The following is a 15,955-nucleotide window of genomic DNA, read 5'->3' on the forward strand; positions in this document are numbered from 1 at the left end:
TGATGAGGTGTGTGTCAGTAGTGTTGATGAGTTGTGTGTCAGTAGTGTTGATGAGTTGTGTGTCAGTAGTGTTGATGAGGTGTGTGTCAGTAGTGTTGATGAGGTGTGTGTCAGTAGTGTTGATGAGTTGTGTGTCAGTAGTGTTGATGAGGTGTGTGTCAGTAGTGTTGATGAGGTGTGTGTCAGTAGTGTTGATGAGTTGTGTGTCAGTAGTGTTGATGAGGTGTGTGTCAGTAGTGTTGATGAGTTGTGTGTCAGTAGTGTTGATGAGGTGTGTGTCAGTAGTGTTGATGAGTTGTGTGTCAGTAGTGTTGATGAGTTGTGTTTCAGTAGTGTTGAGTTCAGTGTTGTACCTTATTGTTAATAATGGGTCGTGTGAAAGGATCAAAGTCTGAGTTTCTAACTAGAGGCTCCAAGAACAGGACAGTCTCATGGAAGCGGGAGATGATCTCTGCTACAACGTCCTGACACACAACAAACACACAAACTTCAACACACTAAACTCTCCAGACTGAACACACACACACACACACACACACACACACACCTGGAAGTCCTTGATGGACGGCTGGAAGTACAGCGCATGCGTGTCCAGCATCAGCTCTGTGATAAACATAGGTAACACTGATGCTTCAGCATTCTGTTCCAACACACTATCCTGTAACACACACACACACACACGGCAAACCATGCAGTACACACAGCAAACATTCAAAATATGCAAGCGTAAACGTGGCATATACTCATAAACAAACTAACACACACACACACCTTCTCGTCTGCATCACATGCGGCCTCGGCACTGACCCAGCTCTGTATGAGTGTGTGTGATGGCGTGTGTGCGTTGTGCTCCTGGAGTGCGCTCAGCAGCTTGCTGATGGAGTTGACGGCCAGAGTGTGCAGAGAGCTCATGATCAAATAATCAGCCAGGCGGATGAAACTGAACACACACAACAACAACAACAACAACAGCATGAACAACATCAACCTGCTGTTGATTATTATTCTAGAACAGCATGACATTAAGTGTGTTATTCTTTGAGTTAAAGCATTCAAAACACTTTTCTAACATCATTGTAATGTTAAGCAAGTTAAGTTTTTGTGTGTGTGTGTGTGTGTGTGTGTGTGTGTGTGTGATTTTAACCAAGTAAGGCGACTGCAGTGGCATTTCTTGTTGAGCTGGTTAGTGTAGACCATTTTGTCTGGAACCTCTTCATATAAATGCTCCAAATCAGCACACGGCTTATTTTCATCTCCATCTGACACACACACACACACACACACACAAACACAAGATTTTACACAATTTCAGAACGTTCCTGAAAGAGCAGATATACTTCATCCCTAATCTAACCTATACCAAACAACAACCGAGCAGTGACCACAGGTCTCACCTTTGCCATGGTCAGGAATATATCCAGCCTCCAGCAGAGCTGTGTGACACGCCGTCACCGCCACCTCCTTCACCAGCTCTTGGAATTCCCTCAGCCGTGATGACACCTGGAACACACACACACACACGAGTACCTCCGTTCAAAAAGCAAACACGTCTACATGTAAGGTTAATATGATGTGTGTGTGTGTGTGTATGTGTTATTTTGGACCTCGTCCAGATGATTGGACTGAGCGGTCTGGAACTCCTCGAGCGTGTATGTTTGCTGCGTAGTGATTTTGCATAGGCTCAGGTTGTTTATGCGATAGCACAGCTCCCTGATGCTCATCAACGCCGGTCTCAGACACTGCAACACAACGACACACGAAACTCAATCATTCATTCATTTATAAGCCAGGTTATAAGCTCTGCAATGGCAAAACACACACACACACACACACCTCATTTGTTATAAACAGTCTCTCTCGCAAGGCACGCTTGCACTTGTTGATCGTTTTGTAGCGCACGTTGGCGCGCCACAGACGGAACGCTTTTCTCTTCCGGAAGAGAGCGAAGGTCGGGATGCGCAGGAGCTGTTGGTGGTAAAGGCATTCCTGCTCCCAGCACTCCAGCGACGTGAAGCTCACGCCATCGCTACTATAGTGCGTCACACCGTGTACGCTGATGGTGTAATAATTCGACTTATTCAGCGCTGAATATGGTACGATCCTGTCGGGGCAAAATGTGATTTAGGGTCAGTTTTATCGTCACAAGCTTACCCGATCAGTATTGAAGCCCTGAAAGATCTGTTGTAAAGCAAGAGTGGAATCTTACTTCAAGTCATAGGATGATTTAGAAGCATCCGTTAGCGCCATGTACAAGAATCCAATGTGAGGGTTGTTCCGGATGATCTGCGTGATCTTGTACGGAGAGCGGATCCCGGCGCGGATCATTTCCTCTACGGAGCCAAAGTGCAGCGGAACGGAGGTGGGCGGGGAAGGGGTGTGGCTCAGAGCGGCGGTCCGAGTTTTGGTGGAGCTCCTTGGCTTTTTGGTTGATGGAGCGGAGCTCTGAGTGAGCTGCACCTAGAAGAAACAACACGTTTCAAGACACTTTTTGACGAGTTCATGTAGAGACTCAAACGGGATGAGTAAAGAGACCTGTCTTTCTTTTAGATGGTCTGGAATCTCCGGGAGGTGTAGAGAAGAGGAACTGGAGCTTGTCTTTTCTAGAGGAGGCATCCATCCAGTGCTTCTCTCACGGGTTTTCCTGTCAAAATCCTCTGGCCGTTTTCGGTTGTGATGCTGTTTCAGAGCCGGCTGGAATACAGAACAATAGGTATACAACTATTACACACTATCCAGGACAGAGAATTAGATATTCTTGTTCGTGTCTCACCAGTAGCTCCTGGCGCATAGGTTTGGGTGTACTACTTTGTCTCAGCTGTATAAAGGTCTGTGGTGTGAACACCAGGGCATCAGGATCACGCTGAAGGACACCGGGTCCTGATGATATGAGGCGGGATTTTAGCATCTCTGGGTCCACTGGTGTGAGGGAGGGCGGTAACATAGGGGAGCGCTCTCCTGATGCCCTGTGTGTGCCGTGCTTTTGGGTCCGTCCACTTGGATTGGACGACGACATTCTGTTTCCACTCTCCAACTCTACCTTCTTTAAATCCCTACAAATGACGTTAAATAGAAGTGGGGAAAATGACCATGTGATCATCTGAACCGTTGATAATATTCTGAAGTCGACTCAGAATCAATTCCAAGATTTGATTCAGGTTGTGAAAATAAAAATTAAAAAACCCAGAATATTAAGTAAATAGGATAATAATACATTATTATAACTGACAAGGCATTACATCCAATACATGGAATTAATTGAATATGCTCGAATCACAGCAACCATGCTTTGGAGTCGACTGTGAGTTCATTCGGAACATGGAATCGACTCCAAAGCTTTGGAATCGACTCTTCATTCATAAGACCTGGAATCACAGATTCGACTCCTTTGGAGTTCGACTCTTTCCTTTAACCGTCGGTATCGTCATATTTATTTAGTTACCAAATTTAATTCAATTCAGTTTCATTTTATTTATAATTACCATTTCCGTTGAAACGTTTAAACACTAATAAGTCATATTATAATTTTTTCAAATAAAAAAGCTAATAAGTTAGCTATCCGAATACAAATCTGTGCGCGAGCCAGCCGCCCACGGTAAATTAAGCTTAAATTAACTTTACTTTTAATCGTACAAACACATAAAAAGGTACATAAAACTCACGGTATGTTTCGGACAAGTTTAACATACTTTATAAAGTGAAATAGTTTTCAAATGTTCAAGTCCAGGGAAATAAGAAATACAGCACAGAAAGTTGGACTCTCCTGTTCAGCAGCAGCCTCAGCGCTGTCACTGAACTGTTTGGAGTTGCTAAGCTACGTACATGCACTGCCCCAGTCACCCGCCGGCTGTGTGTCAAATTAGGTGCTTATACACTACATTAGTGTACTACGTAGGGAGGTTTCTAATGGATTCGTAGTGCCCTTTGTGTTTAATAGTAAGCGATTTGGAACACGGGCACGCTTTTCTCCAGGAAGGCGGTATTTCTACCAGATATTTGGTTGTGTTGTTCATGTTGTTTAATATTATTAATAAACACTTTTAATCAAGGGTAAACTGAAGAAAATCAGCGCTAATGTTTCAGAGCTAATGTAGTATTATTAACCATTATTAAGCTTCTGACACGTGTCACTAATGAATTATGTGTATTTATGGAAAGAAAAAGACACCACTTTATACAGAAAAATGATATTTTCTTAATATGGAAGAATTTAAACAACAAAATTAAAAGATCCAAAATACTTCAGACGAGCAAAAATATTTTTCCTTATATATTAACATTAATACAAATTATATACTGTATATAAATACATTTATTTCTTCTGAACTCGACTCAACATCATGAACCTTCTCTCTCTCTCTCACACACTCACAAATATAACAACATTTAGCCGTTTCCAGATGTGCTCTGCCTCTCAGACGAGCGCAGCCTCGCACTCGGTTAACGCCTGGATCATGAGCTCATCGGGAATCTCCTCTTTTCCTTCCAAGGTCCTCTCCACCTCATCCAGAGCCTCCAGGTATGAAACATCATCATCATCATCATCATCCCAACACTCCCGAGTGTTCTCCTTCTGACGCTGTGGTTCTGTTTCTCCACTGGGACTCAACTCGATGTTTCCCAGCTCGTCCATGAGGAACTGCTGATCGTCCTCGTCCTGGAAAGGGACGCAGGGTGGTTGGTTCAGAGCTCAAATATGAACCATTTCTGTATTAATGATTAAGATGTGGTTAATGACTGACCTCCTTCAGCATGTAGCTCATACACACTTCCTGTGGTAGAGGGTAACCTGTGCGTAAAAGAGGTCAAATATATATATATATATATATATGAAAATAAGATGATACTGAAGACAATACTGATTATATGATGATGTGATATATATATATATATATATATATATATATATATGACTGATGGACTCACTAGAGGACCTGTAGCTCTGTCTCCTGCACTCAGGATCATGGCACCTTTGGTACCACACTTCTTCTTTCAGATCCACGATGATCCTGCAAAGAATTAATTGTTTTGTTTTGGGGACACTATATTGCCAAAAGTATTGGGACACAACTCCAAATCATTAAATTCAGGTGTGGTTTTTCAGGGGTTGGGCTCGGCCCCTTAGTTCCAGTGAAAGGAACTCTTAATGCTTCAGCTTCATACCAAGACATTTTGGACAACTTTGTGGGAACAGTTTGGGGATGACCCCTTCCTGTTCCAACATGACTGTACACCAGTGACCAAAGCAAGGTCCATAAAGACATGGATGAGTGAGTTTGGTGTGGAGGAATGTCACAGAGTCCCGATAAAACACCTTTGGGATGAATTAGAGCGGAGACTGTGAGCCAGACCTTCTCGTCCAACATCACTGCCTGACCTCACAAATGCGCCTCTAGAGGAACGGTCAAAACTTCCCATAAACACACTCCTAAACCTTGTGGAAAGCCTTCCCAGAAGAGTTCAAACTGCTATAACTGTAGGCCAGCTCCATATTACATTCATGTGAAAGTAAAGGCAGATGTCCCAAAACTTTTGGCAAGATGTAAAGAGCATTACACACGGCTTAATCCTCAGTCCTGCACACTTTACTATAATGACTTATAAGTGACTTTTTTTTTTTTTTTTTAGCCATGATTGCTTACATGATGTTGTTGCTCTTGTGGAAGCGACCCACGTTAGAACACCAGCGGAACTTCCCAATGTCGTACACCAGCAGCTGCTCCGATACGAAGTACGTCCAGCGCCTGATGTCTGTGAATGAACACACACTCAGGATCATCGTGCACTAAAACATAATAATGTAGGATTCTATCTGTTCATACTTACTTCCTTGAATGCCGTCCCTGTGCACCAGCTTCAGCACAAAGTCGTCCAGTTCCTTGTAGGGTGAAGTCTGATGATCACCCGCAAGCTCTGAGGACAAATGGAACATAAATAGACATAAAAAAAACATAAAAAGTCTGTCTTTCCATGCACATGAATGTAATATGGAGTTCTTTACAGCTATAACAGCTTCAACTCTTCTGGGAAGGCTTTCCACAAGATTTAGGAGTGTGTTTATGGGAATTTTTGACCATTCCTCTTGTGAGGTCAGGCACTGATGTTGGACGAGAAGGTCCATCTCCGCTCTAATTCATCCCAAAGGTCTTCTATCGGGTTAAGGTCAGGACTCTGTGAAGTTCCTCCACACCAAACTCACTCATCCATGTCTTTATGGACCTTGCTTTGGTCACTGGTGTACAGTCATGTTGGAACAGGAAGGGGTCATCCCCAAACTGTTCCCACAAAGAGCATGAAATTGTCCAAAATGTCTTGGTATGAAGCTGAAGCATTAAGAGTTCCTTTCACTGGAACTAAGGGGCCGAGCCCAACCCCTGAATTCAATGATTTGGAGGGGTGTCCCAAAACTTTTGGCAATATATGAGCAGTACATGATGGGATGTACTACCTGAGCTGTGTGGGCCTCTGGGTTGAGCCGAACACTGAGATTCCTTTGAAGTCCTCTCTGGAGCATCGTGTGTCAGGATCCTCTGAGACGTGAAGCTGGGTAGAAATGACCACACGTTGGTTTATGGGTGATAACAACAGCCAAACACGCAGTAATCCTTCAGTAAAAGGTCTAGATCCATAAGCGGTTTCAAACCAAAACACTTGAAGATTTTTGTGCGTGTTGAATCGACTCCTAATCGACTCTTGGGTTTGACTCCTAAACCCTTGGTGCTTGGAGTCGACTCCCAAATTGACTCTTTGAACTGATTCTTTATTTTCAATGCCTGTAATCAGGGAGTCGACTCCTTTGTTCAATCGACTCCTTGATTCCAGGCACTGAAAATAAAAAGAATCAACGAAAAGAGTCAATTTGGGAGTCGATTCCAAGCACCAAGGGTTTAACTATTTCCAAGCTAGTTTCCAGGCTTGTGACTTGTTAATAAATTTATTTGCCGTATATCATCAAATGTAGTTGGTTTTGTTTTGTCTTTTTTGTTATTTTATTGACGCCAACATTGTCAGATTTGCACGATTACCTCACGTTGGTGATTAAAGAGGCCAGGAATATGCGTTCCTCCTCTGTAGAGTGCTTGTTGGAAACGGGGACAAACCGATTATCCTCTGCTACGGAGAAGGCGGCGTTCCTCCCGAGCTTGGACGACTTGTACAGGCGGAAGTTTCGGTTTTTGGTGTACACACCTGCGTGGTACATGCAATCTCGGTTAGGAACACGTTTTCAGCTGCAGATAAACCATAGAATCTTAGTGATTTAACCTTACCAAGATCCACAAAGAGCTGCTTCTGTCCATCCTTTCCCTTCACTATCAAAAAGTCCAGGTCTTCCTCGTCCTCCTCATCGCGCTTCATCCTCTTCGACTGAGGCCCCTTGCTGACATCGTCAATGTTTTCTGGAGAGCTGTGAGAGTGATAAACCAGACCACATCAAGGGAAAGATAACACAAAATGGTCTAATTGACATGGTGGTTAAATCCCACAAACAGACCCTGCAATGAATTAGCTTTCATTTATTAAGGAAGTCATTATAATCACTGATAATTGTGAAGGCTTGTGTAACCGGCCATATATCACACTAATGCTGAAATTACAAACACCAGGAGGTCATTATATAATCTGAACAATACAGTTATGATAAACTACGGACCCATTATATAATATTGCAGTTCAGCTCACCCTTTATGGAGATATTTCAGCGCTGGGTTTAGTATGTGATGGATGAAGCTGCCTAACATGGAAAGACACAAAACGTACAGCATTCAGTGTAAAAATAAATAATATAATAAATGACATGATTGAGTGAGTGAGCGAGTCATACGGTGAGTGAAAGAGTAAAAGAGTGAGAGCAAGGGAGTAGGTGAAAGAGTGAGTGAAAGAGTGACTGAGAAAAAGAGTGATACAGTATGAATAAGACAGGGAGGGTGAGTGAGTGAAGTAGTGAGAACAATAGAGTGAGAGAGAGAGAGAGTAAAATTGTAAGCGAGTGAGTGAAAGAGTGAGAACAATCGTGAGATTGAGTGAGTGAGTTAGTTAGTGAAAGAGTGAGAACAATAATGAGAGAGTGAATGAGAGAGTAATTGAAAGAGTGAGCGAGTGAGAAAAATAGTGATTGAGTGAGAGAGTAAGTATAATAGTGAGTGAGTATAATAGTGAAAGAGTGAGTGAATGTATGAGTGAGTGAGAGAATAATAGTGAGAGTGAGTGAGTGAGTGAGTGAGAGAGTAAGTATAATAGTGAGTGAGTAAGTATAATAGTGAGTGAGTATAATAGTGAGAGAGTGAGTGAGTGAGTGAGTGAGTGAGAGAGAATAATAGTGAGAGAGTGAGAGAGTGAGTGAGTGACTGAGTGAGTGAGTAAGTATAATAGTGAGAGAGTGAGTATAATAGTGAGAGAGTGAGTGAGTGAGTGAGTAAGTATAATAGTGAGTGAGTGAGTATAATAGTGAGAGAGTGAGTGAGTGAGTGAGTGAGTAAGTATAATAGTGAGAGAGTGAGTGAGTGAGTGAGTAAGTATAATAGTGAGTGAGTGAGTATAATAGTGAGAGAGTGAGTGAGTGAGTGAGTGAGTAAGTATAATAGTGAGTGAGTGAGTAAGTATAATAGTGAGTGAGTGAGTATAATAGTGAGAGAGTGAGTGAGTGAGTGAGTGAGTGAGTAAGTATAATAGTGAGTGAATGAGTGAGTGAGTAAGTATAATAGTGAGTGAGTGAGTAAGTATAATAGTGAGTGAGTGAGTATAATAGTGAGAGAGTGAGTGAGTATAATAGTGAGAGAGTGAGTAAGTATAATAGTGAGTGAGTGAGTGAGTAAGTATAATAGTGAGTGAGTAAGTATAATAGTGAGTGAGTGAGTGAGTGAGTGAGTAAGTATAATAGTGAGTGAGTGAGTGAGTATAATAGTGAGAGAGTGAGTGAGTGAGTGAGTAAGTATAATAGTGAGTGAGTGAGTATAATAGTGAGAGAGTGAGTGAGTGAGTGAGTGAGTAAGTATAATAGTGAGTGAGTGAGTATAATAGTGAGAGAGTGAGTGAGTGAGTGAGTGAGTGAGTGAGTAAGTATAATAGTGAGTGAGTGAGTAAGTATAATAGTGAGTGAGTGAGTATAATAGTGAGAGAGTGAGTGAGTGAGTAAGTATAATAGTGAGAGAGTGAGTGAGTGAGTAAGTATAATAGTGAGTGAGTGAGTAAGTATAATAGTGAGTGAGTGAGTATAATAGTGAGAGAGTGAGTGAGTGAGTGAGTAAGTATAATAGTGAGTGAGTGAGTGAGTGAGTGAGTAAGTATAATAGTGAGTGAGTGAGTATAATAGTGAGTGAGTGAGTGAGTAAGTATAATAGTGAGTGAGTGAGTGAGTAAGTATAATAGTGAGTGAGTGAGTGAGTATAATAGTGAGTGAGTGAGTGAGTAAGTATAATAGTGAGTGAGTGAGTGAGTGAGTATAATAGTGAGTGAGTGAGTGAGTATAATAGTGAGTGAGTGAGTGAGTGAGTAAGTATAATAGTGAGTGAGTGAGTATAATAGTGAGAGAGTGAGTGAGTAAGTATAATAGTGAGTGAGTGAGTATAATAGTGAGAGAGTGAGTGAGTAAGTATAATAGTGAGTGAGTGAGTGAGTAAGTATAATAGTGAGTGAGTGAGTGAGTGAGTAAGTATAATAGTGAGTGAGTGAGTGAGTATAATAGTGAGTGAGTGAGTGAGTGAGTAAGTATAATAGTGAGTGAGTATAATAGTGAGAGAGTGAGTGAGTAAGTATAATAGTGAGTGAGTGAGTGAGTGAGTGAGTAAGTATAATAGTGAGTGAGTGAGTATAATAGTGAGAGAGTGAGTGAGTATAATAGTGAGAGAGTGAGTGAGTGAGTGAGTGAGTGAGTGAGTGAGTATAATAGTGAGAGAGTGAGTGAGTGAGTGAGTGAGTGAGTATAATAGTGAGTGAGTAAGTATAATAGTGAGTGAGTGAGTGAGTGAGTATAATAGTGAGAGAGTGAGTGAGTGAGTATAATAGTGAGTGAGTGAGTATAATAGTGAGAGAGTGAGTGAGTATAATAGTGAGTGAGTAAGTATAATAGTGAGTGAGTGAGTAAGTATAATAGTGAGTGAGTGAGTGAGTATAATAGTGAGAGAGTGAGTGAGTGAGTGAGTGAGTGAGTAAGTATAATAGTGAGTGAGTGAGTATAATAGTGAGAGAGTGAGTGAGTGAGTGAGTGAGTAAGTATAATAGTGAGTGAGTATAATAGTGAGAGAGTGAGTGAGTGAGTGAGTGAGTAAGTATAATAGTGAGTGAGTGAGTGAGTATAATAGTGAGTGAGTGAGTGAGTAAGTATAATAGTGAGTGAGTATAATAGTGAGAGAGTGAGTGAGTAAGTATAATAGTGAGTGAGTGAGTGAGTGAGTGAGTATAATAGTGAGAGAGTGAGTGAGTATAATAGTGAGAGAGTGAGTGAGTGAGTGAGTGAGTGAGTATAATAGTGAGTGAGTAAGTATAATAGTGAGTGAGTGAGTGAGTATAATAGTGAGAGAGTGAGTGAGTGAGTGAGTGAGTGAGTATAATAGTGAGTGAGTGAGTATAATAGTGAGAGAGTGAGTGAGTATAATAGTGAGAGAGTGAGTGAGTGAGTGAGTGAGTAAGTATAATAGTGAGTGAGTGAGTGAGTAAGTATAATAGTGAGTGAGTAAGTATAATAGTGAGTGAGTGAGTGAGTGAGTAAGTATAATAGTGAGTGAGTGAGTGAGTATAATAGTGAGAGAGTGAGTGAGTGAGTGAGTGAGTAAGTATAATAGTGAGTGAGTGAGTATAATAGTGAGTGAGTGAGTGAGTGAGTGAGTGAGTAAGTATAATAGTGAGTGAGTGAGTATAATAGTGAGTGAGTGAGTGAGTGAGTAAGTATAATAGTGAGTGAGTATAATAGTGAGAGAGTGAGTGAGTGAGTGAGTGAGTGAGTAAGTATAATAGTGAGTGAGTGAGTATAATAGTGAGAGAGTGAGTGAGTGAGTAAGTATAATAGTGAGAGAGTGAGTGAGTGAGTGAGTGAGTAAGTATAATAGTGAGTGAGTGAGTAAGTATAATAGTGAGTGAGTGAGTATAATAGTGAGAGAGTGAGTGAGTGAGTGAGTGAGTGAGTGAGTGAGTAAGTATAATAGTGAGTGAGTGAGTGAGTAAGTATAATAGTGAGTGAGTGAGTATAATAGTGAGTGAGTGAGTGAGTAAGTATAATAGTGAGTGAGTGAGTGAGTAAGTATAATAGTGAGTGAGTGAGTGAGTATAATAGTGAGTGAGTGAGTGAGTAAGTATAATAGTGAGTGAGTGAGTGAGTAAGTATAATAGTGAGTGAGTGAGTGAGTGAGTATAATAGTGAGTGAGTGAGTGAGTAAGTATAATAGTGAGTGAGTGAGTGAGTGAGTATAATAGTGAGTGAGTGAGTGAGTATAATAGTGAGTGAGTGAGTGAGTGAGTAAGTATAATAGTGAGTGAGTGAGTATAATAGTGAGAGAGTGAGTGAGTAAGTATAATAGTGAGTGAGTGAGTATAATAGTGAGAGAGTGAGTGAGTAAGTATAATAGTGAGTGAGTGAGTGAGTGAGTAAGTATAATAGTGAGTGAGTGAGTGAGTGAGTGAGTAAGTATAATAGTGAGTGAGTGAGTGAGTATAATAGTGAGTGAGTGAGTGAGTATAATAGTGAGAGAGTGAGTGAGTAAGTATAATAGTGAGTGAGTGAGTATAATAGTGAGAGAGTGAGTGAGTAAGTATAATAGTGAGTGAGTGAGTGAGTGAGTAAGTATAATAGTGAGTGAGTGAGTGAGTGAGTGAGTGAGTAAGTATAATAGTGAGTGAGTGAGTGAGTGAGTAAGTATAATAGTGAGTGAGTATAATAGTGAGAGAGTGAGTGAGTAAGTATAATAGTGAGTGAGTGAGTGAGTGAGTGAGTAAGTATAATAGTGAGTGAGTGAGTATAATAGTGAGTAAGTATAATAGTGAGTGAGTGAGTATAATAGTGAGAGAGTGAGTGAGTGAGTGAGTAAGTATAATAGTGAGTGAGTGAGTATAATAGTGAGTGAGTGAGTGAGTAAGTATAATAGTGAGTGAGTGAGTATAATAGTGAGTGAGTGAGTGAGTGAGTGAGTAAGTATAATAGTGAGTGAGTGAGTATAATAGTGAGAGAGTGAGTGAGTGAGTGAGTGAGTAAGTATAATAGTGAGTGAGTGAGTGAGTAAGTATAATAGTGAGTGAGTGAGTGAGTGAGTGAGTATAATAGTGAGTGAGTGAGTATAATAGTGAGAGAGTGAGTGAGTGAGTGAGTGAGTAAGTATAATAGTGAGTGAGTGAGTGAGTGAGTATAATAGTGAGTGAGTGAGTGAGTAAGTATAATAGTGAGTGAGTGAGTGAGTATAATAGTGAGTGAGTGAGTGAGTGAGTGAGTATAATAGTGAGTGAGTGAGTGAGTATAATAGTGAGTGAGTGAGTGAGTATAATAGTGAGTGAGTATAATAGTGAGAGAGTGAGTGAGTAAGTATAATAGTGAGTGAGTGAGTATAATAGTGAGAGAGTGAGTGAGTAAGTATAATAGTGAGTGAGTGAGTGAGTAAGTATAATAGTGAGTGAGTGAGTATAATAGTGAGAGAGTGAGTGAGTAAGTATAATAGTGAGTGAGTGAGTATAATAGTGAGAGAGTGAGTGAGTAAGTATAATAGTGAGTGAGTGAGTGAGTATAATAGTGAGTGAATGAGTGAGTGAGTATAATAGTGAGTGAGTGAGTGAGTGAGTGAGTGAGTGAGTGAGTAAGTATAATAGTGAGTGAGTGAGTGAGTGAGTGAGTAAGTATAATAGTGAGTGAGTGAGTGAGTGAGTATAATAGTGAGTGAGTGAGTAAGTATAATAGTGAGTGAGTGAGTGAGTATAATAGTGAGTGAGTGAGTATAATAGTGAGTGAGTGAGTGAGTGAGTGAGTAAGTATAATAGTGAGTGAGTGAGTGAGTATAATAGTGAGTGAGTGAGTAAGTATAATAGTGAGTGAGTGAGTATAATAGTGAGTGAGTGAGTGAGTGAGTAAGTATAATAGTGAGTGAGTGAGTATAATAGTGAGAGAGTGAGTGAGTGAGTGAGTGAGTGAGTGAGTAAGTATAATAGTGAGTGAGTATAATAGTGAGTGAGTGAGTGAGTGAGTGAGTGAGTAAGTATAATAGTGAGTGAGTGAGTATAATAGTGAGTGAGTGAGTGAGTGAGTGAGTAAGTATAATAGTGAGTGAGTGAGTATAATAGTGAGAGAGTGAGTGAGTGAGTGAGTGAGTGAGTAAGTATAATAGTGAGTGAGTATAATAGTGAGTGAGTGAGTGAGTGAGTGAGTAAGTATAATAGTGAGTGAGTGAGTGAGTGAGTAAGTATAATAGTGAGTGAGTGAGTGAGTGAGTAAGTATAATAGTGAGTGAGTGAGTATAATAGTGAGAGAGTGAGTGAGTGAGTGAGTGAGTAAGTATAATAGTGAGTGAGTATAATAGTGAGAGAGTGAGTGAGTGAGTAAGTATAATAGTGAGTGAGTGAGTGAGTGAGTAAGTATAATAGTGAGTGAGTGAGTATAATAGTGAGAGAGTGAATGTATGAGTGAGTGAGAGAGAATAATAGTGAGTGAGTGAGTATAATAGTGAGAGAGTGAGTGAGTGAGTATAATAGTGAGAGAGTGAGTGAGTATAATAGTGAGTGAGTAAGTATAATAGTGAGTGAGTGAGTATAATAGTGAGAGAGTGAATGTATGAGTGAGTGAGAGAGAATAATAGTGAGTGAGTGAGTGAGTATAATAGTGAGTGAGTGAGTATAATAGTGAGAGTGAGTGAGTGAGTATAATAGTGAGAGAGTGAGTAAGTATAATAGTGAGTGAGTGAGTATAATAGTGAAAGAGTGAGTGAATGTATGAGTGAGTGAGAGAGAATAATAGTGAGAGTGAGTGAGTGAGTGAGTGAACAAAAGTGAGTGAATGAGTGAGTATAATAGTAAAAGAGCGAGTAAATGAATGGTATAAATTGTGAGTGAGTGAGAGAGTGAGAACAATGGTGAGAGTGTGAGTAAATGAGTGAGTGAGAATAATAGTGAGAAAGTGAGAGAGAGTGAGTGATAGAGTGATAGAGGTCCATGTGGTGAATCTAAATGCCTGTATGTACTCTGCAGTAACAGACTCACCGACATGCCTGTTGTCCTTGAAGGCAGAGTCGGGCAGGAGGAAGATGAGATGGCGGCTGAACTTCTCTCCTGTGCTGGAGTCCAGGTTCAACACGTCCTTTTCTGAGCACTTCAGACCGTACACCTCCTCTAACTTCACACACACGTACTGATGAAGAAAGGAACACCTTCTGTGAGACTTTCCGTAAGGTCACTCACTGCTCAGTAACCCGGTGGAGTGTTTTTACCTGAATCAGCAACGCCACCATCTTGGTGCCATCCAGGTGTTTATTAGAAGCTACATCAAACTCCAGGTCGAAGTAGAGCTTGCAGACGGCGCCCTCTGGAATCACCTCATAGCAGTGCATCAGCGAGTGTCTGTGTGAGCTACAGAGAGACGTACGGTGTAGAGAAGTGATGCTGTCTACAGACAGAGCAGTGTCCTGACATTCAGTAGAATATATTCTGTATGAATTTACCTGTAGTAGTGCCAGAGCTCAGTGTAGCTGGTCACTAAATAAATCCTCTGTCCTGCCCCTGTGTTTTCTTTCTCCAGAGCAAACACATGCACATCCTGCTTGCAGTGCTGGCTGAAGGCGATGGCGTCGCTCTGGCGAGGGAACAGCCTCCAGACAGAGGACGGCTGCCACGGCCGGGACAGGCGAGCTTTATACGGGCAGCTGATGGGGGCAGACTGGTAGGATAGAGCCCTCTGCTCCACCGCCTTCACTCGGTCTTGCCACTTTCCCCTTGTCATTCTCACCACGCTGTTAGTTTAGGGCACTGTTACATCTTCCACTGTCAAAACACAGGAAGGGAGAAACATATAGGTTATACTGCCCAAAATATAAGAGATAACATATATAACGTCAATTCAATTCTGAATTTTTACATATATCATATCTCACACAGCATTGAGAGTTGTGTAAACAATTACAATCTGTCCAGACTTACCAAGTTTCAGGTGATTTTTTAACACAACACACACTTCAATTCCATTACAAAGAAATTTAGACCTAAGCAAGATGGCGGACAAGTTGACGTATCCCGGAAGTTAGAAACCACCAACGTATTACGTGTACTATTATTTTTTTTTCTATGTATAAAGTTTAACTTCGGGCAAATGTGACAGTGTCTTGCTTTCTAGCCAGTTATATAAGATTTATTATGTATTTGTTTTCATTTCAGAAATCTCAAATTCTGCACACAAATCGGTGGGATGGGATAGCGTTGGAAAGCTAGCTAAAGTGGCTCGTGCATTAAACATCTAAAAATAATTATAATAATAATAATAATAAAAACCTAATAACAAGAACTATTAAACTTCAGTTATTAACACTTACCATGTTTTTTTCCTTAAAATGCAGTCTGTCATGGTTTTTGACGCTTCGAAATGTTACAACTTTGCAGTTACGAGTCTGACAGCTTGTCACGCGCTGTTTTGTTTGGATATTCGCGGGCCGCAGTGCATGCCGGGAATACAGTGATTATCGTTGTTTTTTTTTATAGCGGTTGCCAGATTTCCAGATTATTAAGTGCAAACAACTTGCACTATTATTACGTGCAAATAAATGATGCAAACTGTATTTTTTTTACTTACTTTGTTTTTGATTATATTCATTCTTTCCTTTACGAAGTATGTTGTTATTGTAACAGTTCTGTTATTTTAATTATTGTTAAAAATGGTTTTTCCGTTCTGTCCCATAACGCAATAAATGTGAATTATATGCGAGAGTTCTGATTTTATTGATATTCCTTTAATTTTTGTTTCATCACAATTTTTTTTTTTTTTACATCGGTGCGACTTTATGTC

General features: G+C 40.6%; 2 protein-coding genes across 3 annotated transcripts in view; both read right to left on the reverse strand.

The window, feature by feature from the left end:
- The window catches only part of dnah6 (dynein, axonemal, heavy chain 6), a 63,755-nt gene extending 59,650 nt beyond the window's left edge, over positions 1–4,105 (reverse strand). Inside the window, exons 1-11 of one of the 2 annotated variants that reach the window (XM_058384445.1) lie at positions 3,687–4,105; positions 2,771–3,050; positions 2,533–2,691; positions 2,207–2,457; positions 1,834–2,101; positions 1,605–1,739; positions 1,395–1,500; positions 1,145–1,259; positions 772–940; positions 548–658; positions 354–464 (exon numbers count right to left, since the gene is read on the reverse strand). In XM_058384445.1, the coding sequence (XP_058240428.1) occupies positions 354–464; positions 548–658; positions 772–940; positions 1,145–1,259; positions 1,395–1,500; positions 1,605–1,739; positions 1,834–2,101; positions 2,207–2,457; positions 2,533–2,691; positions 2,771–3,013 (1,668 nt within the window). In that variant the 5' untranslated portion in view covers positions 3,014–3,050; positions 3,687–4,105. Of the gene's footprint in view, positions 1–353; positions 465–547; positions 659–771; positions 941–1,144; positions 1,260–1,394; positions 1,501–1,604; positions 1,740–1,833; positions 2,102–2,206; positions 2,458–2,532; positions 2,692–2,770; positions 3,051–3,659 lie in introns of both variants that reach the window. The other variant, XM_058384446.1, reaches the window with a different exon arrangement.
- A 195-nt stretch (positions 4,106–4,300) lies between these two features.
- On the reverse strand, positions 4,301–15,689 carry primpol (primase and polymerase (DNA-directed)). The gene is made up of 13 exons (XM_058384448.1): positions 15,486–15,689; positions 14,622–14,940; positions 14,391–14,529; positions 14,164–14,311; positions 7,678–7,729; positions 7,266–7,402; positions 7,023–7,185; positions 6,446–6,540; positions 5,824–5,910; positions 5,640–5,748; positions 4,924–5,006; positions 4,740–4,786; positions 4,301–4,654 (listed from the first exon to the last, which is right to left on the reverse strand). Exons 2-13 carry the CDS (start codon positions 14,897–14,899, stop codon positions 4,412–4,414), a joined length of 1,581 nt encoding a protein of 526 aa, XP_058240431.1. The 5' UTR covers positions 14,900–14,940; positions 15,486–15,689; the 3' UTR covers positions 4,301–4,411.
- Between the last annotated feature and the right edge of the window lie 266 nt (positions 15,690–15,955).

The sequence above is a fragment of the Hemibagrus wyckioides genome, linkage group LG29, assembly GCF_019097595.1.
Source record: "Hemibagrus wyckioides isolate EC202008001 linkage group LG29, SWU_Hwy_1.0, whole genome shotgun sequence".
NCBI classification, from domain to species: domain Eukaryota; kingdom Metazoa; phylum Chordata; class Actinopteri; order Siluriformes; family Bagridae; genus Hemibagrus; species Hemibagrus wyckioides.